Source organism: Mugil cephalus, chromosome 8 (genome assembly GCF_022458985.1).
Source record: "Mugil cephalus isolate CIBA_MC_2020 chromosome 8, CIBA_Mcephalus_1.1, whole genome shotgun sequence".
Taxonomy (NCBI): domain Eukaryota; kingdom Metazoa; phylum Chordata; class Actinopteri; order Mugiliformes; family Mugilidae; genus Mugil; species Mugil cephalus.
The window spans coordinates 3,482,917-3,497,431 of NC_061777.1; the positions used below are offsets into that span (position 1 = coordinate 3,482,917).

General features: G+C 42.7%; 1 protein-coding gene across 3 annotated transcripts in view; it reads right to left on the reverse strand.

Annotated features, from left to right (window-relative positions):
• Positions 1–14,515, reverse strand: part of ksr2 (kinase suppressor of ras 2) — a 127,378-nt gene that overhangs the window by 93,736 nt on the left and 19,127 nt on the right. For 2 of the 3 annotated variants that reach the window (XM_047591088.1, XM_047591087.1), the window contains exons 4-5: positions 5,623–5,658; positions 4,496–4,997 (exon numbers count right to left, since the gene is read on the reverse strand). In XM_047591088.1, coding sequence (XP_047447044.1) covers positions 4,496–4,997; positions 5,623–5,658 — 538 coding nt within the window. The remainder of the gene's footprint in view (positions 1–4,495; positions 4,998–5,622; positions 5,659–14,515) is intronic. The other variant, XM_047591090.1, reaches the window with a different exon arrangement.

Sequence of the window (14,515 nt, forward strand, 5' to 3'; positions counted from 1 at the left end):
CAAGGCAAAGGGCAATTTTAACATTTTCCCAATATGAACTGTCACTCATCCGGTGACGAAACCAAACTTACGTTGTCTTTTAGCGACGTATACCTGGGGGTTCTGCACATTCAGCGACGCAGACATTTGCTGTATTATGCAGTGATAATGAGACATTAGGCCATATCTCATTAAGATAAAAGGGAGAAAAATGTCCCACGGGGTCAGAGGGTAATCCTTAGTTATTGTGTCCTGGCCACACTCCTGGGCAATTAAGCACATGCAAATGAGAAACTAAGGAGCACCGTGAACTTATTAAAAATTCAAAGTTTAGCCATATAGGTATTATGGATGGAGCATCTCCATAAAGCAGCCATTTAATGAAGCGATTTACGATATATTTTGAATTATTCCGAAAGTTTTTTACCCTTTGGAGTCATTTAAGGTACCGCTGACGTAGCACGTAGCACGTAGCCTACATTGGTGTGAGCCACTTATACTTATGCGCTCGTCAGTCTGCGTCACTCAAACACAAGGCGGTGGTGGGTCTTTAATGACAGAAATGCAGAAAGTTTGCTGAAGACGAGTCGTGTTTGCGAACCTCCTCAGTTAAACCTTTGACACGCACCACCAACATGCAGACCCCACATTTTTACTACTTTAGTCATTATTTTAATTTCTCTGCCTTTATACACACACAAAAAGAATAAGATAAGATAAGATAAGATAAGATAAGATAAGATAAGATAAGATAAGATAAGATAAAACTTTATTTATCCCACATTGGGGAAATTTGTCACGTTTCAGCAGCAGACAGTTAAATAGTAATAAAGTAATAACCAGCAAATTACCTAAAATTAGTTTTTGTTTTTAAATAATAAATAAAAATTACCATCCCAAATCAGATAAACAACCGTAAATTATTAACATTTCAAGCAAAAATCGTAATCTGCAATTCATGAATAAAAAATAAGAACCAGCTAGTTGGATGAATGTGCTCTGTGTTTACTGTTAAAAAAAAATATCAAAATTCTGACTTGAGATAATGTAAAAATATGCAAAGTCTACAAAGGTCACGGTGTAACCAAACAACTGGACGTTTCATCCAAGCGGCTTCTTCAGATTTAAACGGCCAGTAAAGAGGGATTACAGCCTCAAACATGTTAAAAACGCAAAGAAGACAGGAAGAATTAACCTTTTACTTTGTTTTGGATCAATGAGGATGGAACACACAATCAATTTGAAAACTGCGGCGGTGGAGAAGCAGCTGGAAATACTGAAGTAGAAATACGCTGCTACTAAGCGGACCAATCACAGCTCAACATAAATGCACATACAAATGGTAATATAGGATCTGAAAATGTCATATTATCTGTACTAACCTCCTCAGACTCAAGCGTTTGTTTGCTATGCATTTTTAATTTCTCTTAAGTATTTGTAAGGACTGAAAATGTATGAAAACTAAGTGTCATCTTTGAACAAGAAGTTGAAAAAATTAAAAATGATTCCATGGTATATTATAAAAAAGTCACCAATGTGTAACAAAATAAAAAACTGTTTATGAGCAAAAGCAGAATTGCAAACACTGAAGTCCCAATGTTCTCAAACGAGTACTTTAGCTGACTAACAAGCTAATTAGCTGTAGCTCATTACTGTTGACAGAATTTGTTAAATTACAAAACTTGATGAGCATAAATAAATGAGTTTCACTTGTAATGATGAGGTTTTGTGCCTTGCCAATTTTTGTCCCATGGTTGGCTGTAGAATGAATCCGCTGAAATGTCCCCATATGTGGACGAAGGGTCTCAGGTGGTTAAATGGGTTTATATAACTGTTTGAGGGTGGTTTATAAATTAGGAAATGATTAGATTCTACAGAAAATGACTGATTTCGCAAGTGTTCAAATATTTCATTTGATATGAAATTTCAAGTATGGTTTTAAAAGTAAGCCATAACATTATGACCATCTTCCTAATATTGTGTAGGTCTTGTGACTCATCAGAAAATGGGCCTTCTGAGGGTGTCCTGTGGACGTGTCCAACAGTTGTTAGTGGGGGGTGGGTTGAGAGGAGGGGCCTCTGTGGATCATCCCACAGATACTTGTTGATACTTGCTATTCTTCTTTACATTAGGCTAAGGCGTTAGGGTCTACATGGACCCGAACCATACTCATACGCTGTGTGGTTCAGGGCGATACCGTAGCAATGGCATCAATGTGCAGTAATGTTGGTGCAAAGTTTATATTTATACATTATTTTCAGTCTCCAGGTTTTATAAAATAGCAGAAACCAACAGCAGCTCTGCAATGAGGCCAATTCCCCTGCACATAGAGATACAAAACATACAAGTACGAGCGCCTCATGCCAGAACTGAACAACCAACCTGATGCTCGCCAGCACCGTCCTCCAACCAATTATGTGATGTATTCTGAGAGGTACTTGGCTATCAGGGAAGCCAGCAGATCTGCCCTGTCTCGATGAGTTGCAACATTTCCAGGCACACACAGGCCATTGATTAGAGCGTCTCAACTCACAGCCTGCAGTCTATCAGCGCTCAGGGACCGGTAATCAATTCTCTAATGCCGTTTGAGCCTATTCACTGCAGCTTTGAGCCACTCGTCACCGAGTGCGCGCACCCACGCCCACCGACGTGTGTGGCCGCGGCCCTGTCCACAAGCAGGCACGCAGCGAACATAACCCAGATGGCCATCGTAAAAACAGGGGCCAACTCCCAAATATTAACTTACCAAGTGTAGCAGTGATGGGGCACTGTCATCTAATGGCATTATCAAAATGAGCGCAGCTCTCCTGAGGCAGACTCTGGTTCCTGATTACCTGGCAGTGGTGGACCCTGTTCGTGGCCAAATCTGATCAGCATAGCACCAGACATCGGGATGGCCAGTCAGGAACTCAGCCCGAAGGCCTCTTATCTCCACCGACAGGCCGTCGTTTTTTTTATGGGCAATGATGTCCTCCTGGGAATTAATCTGATTGGGGTCTGGTGGAAGATTATGTTCTATTAAACTGCTGAAAGGAAAAGGTGGAGTCCTAACTTCCTTTCTGAGGCTACTTGGATCAGATGGAATTACGCCACGAGACCTTGTGCAGAGCAGGGAGAGGACAGGCCAAATCTGTCTCCCAAAACGTTTGCTCCAGGCAGATCGTCTGCTGAAATTGATTGACTGACCACAGCTAACTGGGAACGTTGTCTTTGAGACTCACTAAAACGAGATCATTTCCACGGGGAAACAAATTGGTGCAATAAAAAAGCGAGCAGCCTCAAGTCTAAATTACAACCCGCAGCTGATTCCTCGTTAGCTGCCTTCCAACCAGTGGAATTTCAAGGATGGAAAAAAAGAAAAAAAAAGCGGTTTATTTAGGACATTCCAGTCTTCAATTACCCAAACTCTCATTTAACACAGTTGCTACAACTACTGCAGAACAATTTGCAAAAGAACTGATCACTACTGCGTAAAAGTACAACATGGTGATGCTTGTACTTTTCTTTAGACTTAATTTCCATTTCATGCCGTTACACTTTTATATTTCTCGACATTACAGATTATTATTATTGTACGTGCAAGATATTTAAGTTAATGAAAATATCATCTCACATAAATGCATAAGTGTGGTACACACAAACTGTGCTTTTCATAAATTAAGGACATTTTGCATACTTCCATACACACATGACATTGTATTGTAGGACCTTTACAAGTAATGAACAGTATCATATTATCTCTACTGCTATTTTTTGTTGTGTAATATTGTTTTAGAGTGAGCAAACAATGTTGAAGACTACATTTGCATGTGGACCTCAGTAAATGGGCTTATATGACTATTTGTGTTTGGTTTACAATTTAGAAAATTGGAAGATTCTACAAAAAATGATAGTGATACGTTTAGTATTAGAGGTAGACACCGTTTACTTTCTAATATTATTGTGTAGGTGTTCCTTGTGTCTCATCAGAGTATGGACATGGAGGGTGTCCTGTGGTGTCTGTGTACACAATGAGGTTAGTGGGACCTCTGTGGATCATCCCACAGACACTTGATCAGTTTGGGATCTAGTGAATCTGGAGGCCAGGTTGTGATGTTCTTCTCCTAAAGCGTTACTGTGTGTGTTTGTGTCAGACTGCATCCTGCTGGGGATGACTGCTGACATCAAGGAGTGTCATTATTATGGGGTGGGGGGTGTCTGGTCTGGTCTAGGTGGGTGCTACGTGTCTGAGAAACATCCACACCAATGAATGCCAGACGGAAAAGTTTCCCAGAGAAAAACTGAACTGTCACAAGATGGTCAGTGTTTTTCACTTCTCCTGTCAGTGGTTTTAATGTTGTGGCTGATCGGTGTATCTCTGACAGCTTCATAAATTATTAAAAAGTTTTTGTCACTTTTTTGGGGGAAAACAACATTCTTGTTGTCATGCCAAAAGTAGGGTGACACGTTTTCTACGAGTAAAGACATGTGAATCCAACATGGCTGCCGTCACATACATGGAGGAGGTTTTACTTACTTTGGTGTCTGCGTGTCATCCAGGCGGTTCCCCAGCTGGAACTCGTGGGATTTGCTGCGGTGCAGCGCGGTGAAGCCCGGCAGCAGGTGGATTAGCTTGCGGCTCGGCGGCGGCGGCGTTCCCGGTGCCTTCACTTTGTTTCTCCGCCGCATGGGGGGGGTGCCCGGCGGGGTCATGGTGTTGACCACCAAGGGAGTCCGAGGAGGCGTGTGGCCAAAATGCCTCTGGCGGGGTGACGGGGGCAGGGAGCGGTGACCAGAGTCCAGGGTAGGGAAGAGCCCCGCGGAGGGGCTGTCGACAGTGAGCCGATCGGCATAGAAAGGGGGGGCCAGGGCCTGGGGGCTGTGGCACATGTGCTGGTTGTACTTGGACTGGACTTTGGGGCTTTGGGAGAGCTGGAAACGAATCCACTGACTGGCCTCCGGCTGGCACACCGGAGTGTTCTCTTTGCCAGATTCAGAGGTGGGCCACTGGATGGACCAGTCCTGTTTCGCCTGGCTCCCTGATGGAAGAGACAGCAAAACACCTGGCTGTCACATACGGCACAAAATCCAATCATTAAGAGATTCAAACAAACCTGAAAGTAACAGGTGCTCTTTGTTATTGGTGAAATCCAGCCATGCAAATAGTTCCGGTTTAATTTGTCCAATTTCTTATTTATTTTTAACTTGCAGAAATCGGAAACTGTCTGCATGTCAAGATACCACAGGGTGATTTTTCATTATTATTTGGATGTGAGTAAAGTCAAAGTAAAGCTTGATTGCAGCAGTACACTGGGAATTATCCGGGCAGCAGGCGGACATTTACAGCGAGCTAATGCGGTCCGTTTAGGTGATGAGGATTTCCAATTTTCTGCCATCTGATGTGAACAAATTGCAGTGGTGTTCAAATACGCCGAGGTTAAGCAAATTAAACATTAATGGGGCAAGAGAAGGAGAGAAATGGAAGAGTGCGCGCAAACAGAACAGAGCAAAAGCCGCATGAGTCATAGCAGAAGCAAACTTTCACTGAAACTTTCAGCAGTCGAATGGGGAAAGACGGTACAACAAGGGCAAAAAGAAAGAAAAAAGAAAACTTGAAAGTGAGCAGCCAAAATGAGTGTTTGAGCTCGGATGACAATACTTTACCTCCATTACTGTGCAATTTATCCTCCTCAAGTTGTTCTTCAGAAAGAAACAAAAAGAAGAAGAATGTGTTTATTGATCTGGAAGTCTGGAAGAGAAACAGCTCAAACGGGGTTGCAATAGTCTGCTCATTTTTCCGTCTGCAGCTCTGCATAGTCAGAAAAGCTGTAGAGGAAAACAATATGCGACGTCGGTGGAATTGATCCTGGGTAAGCAGAGGCAGTACATGCATAACATTATGACCACGTTCCTCATATTGTGTAGGTCTCCCTTGTGCCTCTAAAACAGTTTTGACTATATCAGAGAATGGACATGGGTCTTCTGAGGGTGTCCTAGTGGTGTCTGTTAACACAATGTTGTTAGTGGGGGTTTTGAGGATGGGGCCTCTGTGGATCATCCCAATCGTTCCTAAAGCGAGTGGAGTGGAGCAGGGAGTGTCATTGCTATGAGATAGGGGTGCAGGGTCTGGTCCAGGTGGGTGCTACTGTCTAAGGAACATCCACATGATTGAATGCCAGGTCCAAAAGTTTCCCAGCAGAACATTCAATTGTCACAAGATGGTCAAAGTTATTCACTTCTCCTGTCACTGGCGGTCATAATGTTATGGCTGATCGGTGTGGTCACAATTGACTTGCAGTCAAAAAGAAAAAAAAAGAGGCATTGATTGCAAATTTCTGTCAACCGACTCTTTTTATTTCTTTTTTTTATTTCATTTTGTGTCATTATTTTGTTTTCCCTGCGACGCCGTCTCTAAGGAACCATGAGCATCAAAAAACATAAACTTCAAACACAATATCAACACCAGCAACATCAAATGAACCACGAGAAGAATCTGCTATAAAAGGTCCCGGCTGAATTGCCAAACCTGGGGCTGGAAACTTGCCGGCAGCACTTCTTCATCTGTAATGTTATGAAGACGAGGCCTCGAGGAACAGGGAGTTGCGGGAATGGAAGACGCGAGGGACACATAGACAATTTTTCAAGGGTCTTGTTTCCTTTTTCTAAATAATTTTAGTGTGTTAGATTTTTATTTTTTTCTTTAAACCGAGCATTGAGACTATGCAGGTTTTGCCAGAGGTCATGTTTAACATAAAAAAAAAAAAGAAAAAAAAGAAATAAAAAGCAGAAGCAGGGAGGCAGTTTGTGCCCTGCGGTTGAAAAGTTGTAATAGTTTCAAGTGAAACAGCAAATTAATGCAGGGGCCTGTGTTTCATCTCAGTAATTTACCAAAAACATTCTAAGTAAAGGTTAAAATCTATGTTTTTTGGAGCAAAAAGAGCACCGCGCTATCTCTAATTTATCAAGCTTTTTCACTGGAGGTGGAAGGACTTTGTTTGTCCTTGGTTAGCGGAGTCCAGTCTATTCCAGACTGAGCTCTGCTTCAATAATATACAGGAGAGAAAACACATCAGTATGAAGACGAGTTTTTATATGAGCAGGTTTTAAAGTCTATTGCGTGCACAGATGACGTGTTTACTGGTCTGTGTCTGTCTCACTGCTCTTTTCAACCCCGCTGCCAGGCTAAGCTACAGGCTAAGCTACAGGCTAAGCTACAGGCTAGCGGGCACAATTAGAAACTAGCCTGTGAGCACAATTAGCAGCTACAAAGACAGATATTTTTCTAATGAACTGACGTAGACTAATACAAACAGCGGATACTTCACCAAGACAGAAGAAACTGCACACGCGGTTCTGTTATGGTTGTTTGTGCGCATGCGCCGAATGAACAGCCGCAAGTCCAAGTAATTAGCTTATTTTATACACTTTAACTAAAAAAATGTATTTACTGTTTATTTTATGTAAATTGTAGTGTATATTTTTTCGAAGATTTTTACTTCTACCTCATTTTTTATTTTATTCTTATGTGTTATTCATATGTGTTCAGTTTTGAATTGTGCGAATTAGCAAATGTCCTGCATAGTTCCTAGTTCCTAGACGGTAATAAGCGACTTCTGTGAAAAAAATAAATAAATAATAATTCTAATAATAAATTAAGTGATTACCGGATCATGCACTTCCACTTCTTCTTCGACGAGTCCACATTTTTACGCATTTGTGGAAGGCGTGGTTATGGCGCTCCTATTTCACCTGGCAACGGCCATTACTATTTTCTGATTGGCTGATTGGCCGATGACATTTTCTGATTGGCTGATTGGCTTTATCATTTTTCAGCCAGAGTTCAATTATGTGTGGCGTGACTGAAATGCGTGGGTGTGACTTTGGAGTCAGGTATATGTTCACATATGTTGTTTTCTTATCTTGTGGCTCTGGGACAAAATAATAAATCAATAAAGTGATCTCGAATCATGAATTTGAAATTGGGAGAATTGCAAATAGGAATCTAGAGAGGTACAAGATAATTAGTGGCTTCTTGCAAATAAATAAATAAATAAATAAAAAGGGGGCCAGGGTATGTTAAAGGCTGTGAAGATTGTTGAGCAAACATAACACCACAGAGAACCAGAGAGCATCGCTTATAAGTTCCTGCTTCTTTCTGATCAGCAAAGCTGGTGTTGTCTCGGTTGTCGTGGAAACCTGTTGCTTTTTCAGCACCACATGGTGCATGGTTATGCATCCCCTATGTCTCTGTGGAAAGTACAAAATGTGAAATGGGGGGAAACTTGAGAGCATACTTTTGAACATATGCCGGTGTATTAATAGTTTAAACTGCTAATTTGTCACTTCCCTTCGTGACGGCGTGTGTGTGGGGGGGGGAACATCGATTGCATTTGCTCGGATTGATCAGTCTGAGCGCGCACGCCGCTGAAAGCTGTAATTCACACCTATGGGAATTAATCAGAATCTCTTGAGTGAAGCCGTGTGAACGCCTGAGGGAAGCACTTACACATGTGTCTGGACCCGCATGTCGCCCTCACAAAGCCCTTGAGAAAGACCTCAAGATGCAGGAAGGATGAGTGGCCGCTGCAGAGAGTGCTCATCTACAAATGTAGGAATGGATGAGGGGAAGGGATGCTCGAGCGAGCCTCCTTTATTAGTAGAAATAAAACCGAGACAGACCACTTGGATACTCGGCAAAAGTTCAGCTTGACCCTGACGTGCACATTTAATTAACAGCATGAAGAGTTCACACCGCCGAAGGTGTCGTTGCTTTGAGAAAGTTGAAAAGTGGTTAATACCTGACACACAGGCTGGTTCTAATTTGTGCGTGTATGCTTGGTTTTTTTTTGTGTTTTTTTTTTCTTTTGCCAATGTCGACCTATCCCCTTTGATTGAAATCCGCTCGACTGCTCTGACACCCGAGTGAAATATCTCCGCGAGAGATTTATCAAACTTGAAACACGCTCACAAAACTGCTGCTTCAAGTAATGAGTCAACTCATAAAGAAAGCACACTCGTATCTTAGCAACTGCTTCAGCAAAATAGTAACAGGACCGCACTTATGAATTCCTTGTTTCACATAATATCACCTCAGCAAAAGCTTGAGGCAAACCACGAGCAGCAGAAATAATAAGAACTGTTGGAGAGCTGCGATTTAAGTTCATTTGAACGCCCCGTGGCTTGTTAGTACACTTCAGAAGTTGCAGTTGTGGGCAGCTTTGAAATAAAATGAAAGGTATTAAGTCCTCTAATTTATCAGAACCTCCAGAAGCTAACAAGGCGCTTCAACAAGGCAGCGGCCTGCTGATATCAAGAGTCCTGCTTTGAATTTCAAGACCGCGTTTATTTTTCTTTATTGCTCATTTTCTTCTCATCACTATCTGAGCTGTGCTGCAGTACACACAACGAGCATAATTCATTTGCATTAAACTGTACAGAAATGGATGATTAAGCTATGAGGAAGCAATCATTGGCCCATTCACCAGCTCTCATAATGACACAAATGTAAATCTTGACCAGACCAATTTTTTCCTACAAACCCTACAATAAAAACGGGACTAGAAAGAAATACTTATACATGAGGCAGAAAAATTTAGAAGTGGTGAGTTTTCAACCCCCGAAGCTGAAACATTAACATGATTTGATACTAACTGTATGTCTGTGTCAGGCTGCATTGCTTATGTGATGGGGGCTTCCTGGTTGGTCGAGGTGGTCTAGGTTGGTGCTACATGTCTAAGTAACACCCCCATTAATGCCAGGTCCAAACGTTTCCAGCAAAATATTGAATTGCTACAAGTTTATCAGTGTTATTCACGTCTCCTGTCAGTGGTCATAATGTTGTGGCCGATTCATATAAACTGCAAAGTGAAGTTGGCAGCCTGACACAAAGACACAAAGAACCACCGAGCAAAAGAGATAAGCTTATCAAAAAATTGTTCCAGCATGTAACTGCGTCGACTTGGGAGTTTTACATTTCTGTGTTTGCAAACTGAACGAGAAAACTTTCTAGTTAAAGCCGCAGTGAAAATACATATGGAAAAAAAACTGTGACGATGTAAAGGATGAACCTGCAGAGCGTTATCTCCTGGTTCTCTCCTGGCATCATGGATTTAAATGTGTTTTTTACTAGTATCTTGGACAAGACGCTAGTAGGTGAACATGGTTAAGAATTTAGCAGCTAAAGCTCCACAGAATTTACCTCAGGATAAGTGAATAATAATAAGCTAAGCTAACTGCCTGAAAGAGGCTGAGAAATGAGTCCGGCTCCGACTTTCCAGCAGAAACCAACGTATTTAGAGCCGGTTTGGTTGGGTGTGATGTTTTCTATAACAGTGACTTACGTGAGTTAAGGATAATTTTGCTTTGAATGACGAGTGGATGCCCTCTCAGGTATTGAGATGTCAAGGAATCATAACTACAAGTTAGTTTCCTACAAGTTTCCTTTAGGAGTTAAAAGAAATTAAATACAAAACCAACCATCATACTGTCTGTATTGTGGCTTCAGAGAAATACCTGCTACACTGTCCCATCTAACAACACAGAGTGGAGAACTATTAAATGCTTTCATTGGTGCTGAGTTGCAGCCTGTTTTTATACAGGCTATGCATTTCTGCAGCATGAGCTGTCTGTTCTCAGCGTATGTATCCAGATCAAGAATTTAGATTTCATTACTTTCTACTGTGTTTTTATTAGTGACGTCCGTGTCCGCTCGACTTTCATCACGTAACATCGACTGTCGACTTTAGAAAAAAATCTTCAACCCCTGGCGAGCGCCGCCCACGAGTTTATTGTTTCATTGCTAGTTATGAAGACTTTGACGGATGGAATAGCAACTTCCCACCACGAGTCATTGTATTCTGAATCAGTTCAATTAAACTGCCATTAAGGACTGTTCCGCCTTCAACAGGAAAAGCAGGAAACCATTACTCATCGTAATGTTTTGAGAAAACAAGTTCTCTGCTGAGAGTGTCATTAATTGAACCACCTGAAAACAAGTATTCTCTTTAGCGCCCTCCCTTAAATCTCAATCCCAACGTTTTTTCTTTTTTTGCAAAACTTTGCAATTTTATTCCGCACCCGAACCGTCATCAATCTTGCCTTCTCTCCTCTCTCTGCAGAACAACCCTGCATCTCCACATCAGCTGTCGGACCAAAACAATGCACCTTGAAGCGTTCACAGCCGCTTCTCCTCTGCAGTGATTAATGCAAATAGCACGCCCCAGCACCATTAACGGGGGCAATCTTAACATGCAGCGAGGCTTTGAGAAAGGCAGATAACAGCCTCATAATTGAACTAATTACCTCTAGATGTGTTGCTTCTTTAGGCTAAATGGCAGTGAAATGCCAGTAGGACAGTCGCCGGTCTATCGCGCTGCCACTGTAAACAGGATTTGGCGAAAAGGGCAGCGGCTGCGTTCAATAGACGCAGTGTAACTTTTTTAATCCCGACTCTTTTGAGTCGAAGGGGGTCTGTGGACGTTCTTGCCGCGTAATCAGTGGGACTCAAAGTTGGATTCTGCTAATTAGGGAAGAGCCGATGGGGACCACCCAGAGGCGCTCAGGAGGACGGGCGTCGATGCTTCTTCTGGTCGCTTTCCTTCTTCGCCTCCTGTTGCTATCACCTATATTTCACCCTGATTTTTTCTCGTGTTATTCCACATCATTCACATCACCCTCGTCGCTTTCCTTTCCCCTCCTCCTCCTTCTCCTCCTTTCAATCCCTCTCCTCGCATATCCTCTGCCTCTATTTTATTCACCTCTTTTTCTCACTGATGGCATTTGAAGCCAATTAGGTGTTTATATGCATGCAAAGCTGTCTCAGGGTAGGGCTCAGGGACATTCCTTTCAGCTGTCAAAGATTACAGAAGAGAGGCACAGGGGAGGCCAGTCATGCTAGGCAAAGATCGACACCGTTAGCTTGATCAGCAGCAGGATTTAGCCTTCAAGAAATTCTCCATGTGAAAATGTTTGTGTGTGGACTCGTCTACAGGGGCGGGCTTGGATAATGTGTGTATATTGCGGCACAAAGGACCGACCGGCTGCCTCCGAATTGTATGACTCATCCTCGTTTGCAACCCGCGGACCGCAATCCCAAGAGGCCGTAGTGAAAAAATTCTATTAACTTGCATTAGTTTCCTTCCTCCACCGTTGCACCGCGGAGCAACGTGCATTCGCTCATTGTGTTCTCCCGTCCTTCGGTGATGCGGTGAATAAACCGCCGAGGCTTGTAAGCGAAATGTCCACGTCTGCCAACTCTGTCATAATTCACGATGATTCATCGGCTGGAACAACACATTTTCTTTGAATAAAAAAAAGAAAAAGAAAACATGTGCATAAATCTGTAAATCCTCCTTTCTGTTTTCATTCATGACGGTTGAATTTTACTTTTGCAGCAAAAAAAAAAAAAAAAAAGAGAGAGATGTGAGAACATCCTCCGCCTCTTGCCTAACAGAATTCAAGTGCTAAACACGTCTCTCTTGGGGATCGTTTAACCCTTTAAAAACACATGTGCACATCTTGCACATGTGGCAGCGGTTTTGAAGCTGTGACGCATCTCCTTCTCCATCTGGGTAAGAATACGAAGACGTGAATTATGAATTTGTCTCGGCTGAAAGTGCCTCTTGGAGCTCTGCGTGGTGGTGGTGGTTGTGGTGGTGGTTGTGGTGCATTCACACATCTCTAGCGAGATCCCCCCCCCCCCTCCTGTTAGAGAGCCCATTAGTGGCTCTGTGTGGCCAGACTCTGTCTTTGGAGAGCCATGGAGAAGGAGGGGAGGCAGGTGGAAGCCAAGGACGGAGAAGAAGCAGAAGCAGAGAGGGGGGGAAAGACAAACAATGAGCAGGAGGAAATAGAAAGTAAACTTGAGTCATACAATAACACACCACCTATCAAGCATCTCTGTTCGAACACGGTTTCTGAACTGGGCGTATGTAAGAGGTACCAGTTTTTAATTTGAAACTCATCCAGAATAATGACGTGCAGCTTTACTACTGCCACGTCAAAGGTCAGATTCTGCAGATTTTTGCCTCAGCTGTGTTCGGCATTTCAGTTTGGAGAATTTTCTTTCGTCACCTCGAGGGCGATTCGCAAATCCAGACAATGATGTGGACACTTAAAGCCTTGAACCCAGCTGGACTGAGGAATGAACTGTGAACATACTCTCGCAGCGAACGCCCACCTCTCTGTGTCCCGTCTTTTCTGAACAACACCTGCCTTCGTGCTACAACGACACGACAATGAGGAGAAATAAATAAATAAATAAATAAATAAATAAATAAATAAATAGAGATGCACACAGGAAGACCAGCAACTCTGGCAGAGTGGGAATATTGAGTGAAGACGGCTCTAATCATTGGCAGCTCCACAAAGATTTTAAGGATGTGCTGCAAAACAAAAAAACAAACAAACAAAAAAAACCCCCAAAAGAATGTTTGTCTGAACATCAACAACCAAGTTAAACCTCCTCTGATAAAACGCTATTTTCATAAAGTGCAGTGTTGTCGAGGGCACGCTGAAGGAAAACTCACCATCAAGTTAATTTGCTTAATTATTCAGCAGAGTCTTGTGTCTCAAAGGACATCTGTTACAGAACAATGTGTGTGTGTGTGTGTGTGTGTGTGTGTGTGTGTGTGTCTGTGAGTGTGTATGTGTGTGCGTGTGTGGGAGTGGGAGCAGAGGAGAAAACAGACACGGCTTCAAACCGGTTTACTGGTTCACCGGTTTTAATGATGCTCTACTGCCCCCTTCGGGTTCACGTGCATCATTGCAAATGTTGTCCCTGAGAACAGAATGCGGTCTTTCAACGCCACCTAGTGTTCAACAGTGGGACAAACTGTGACATCCAGAGCAGGCAACATGAACCTCTTGTTCACTTTTTTTCCCACCATAAAAAACACGAGTGGATGCGTTCGCTTAAAAATGTGGCAAAACTGGTAGAAGAGAAAGCGTCTAATTTTAGATGTTTAACACATAAAACAAGACATCAAGAAACAACTGACCCAATTAAGTGTCTCCTAGCTCTAAACAGACAGGTCAAGATAATATACTGCACACACACACTGATTAGCCACAACATTATGACCACTGACAGGAGCAACATTGACGATCTTGTAACAATTAAATGTTCTGCTGGGAAAAGTTTGGACCTAGCACTAATTTATAAGGATGTTACTTAGACATGTAGCATCCACCTAAACTAGACCAGGCACCCCCCACCCCCATAGCAATGACACTCCTTGATGGCAGCAGCACACACACAAAAACACTTAAGGAACAACTCAAAAAACAAGGTGTTGACCTGCGCTCCAAATTCACTAGATCCCAAACTGATCAAGTATCTGTGGGATGATCCACAGAGGTCCCTCCCCTAAAAAGCCCCCCCACTAACCCCACAGGACACCCTCAGAACACCCATGTCCATTCTCTGATGAGTCACAACTGTTTTGGAGGCACGAGGAAACTACATAATATTAGGAAGGCGGTCATAATGTTATGCCTGATCCGTGTATATTCCTTGTATAGTTCCACTTGTAGATTCTGAATATCTTGTCCCGTGATG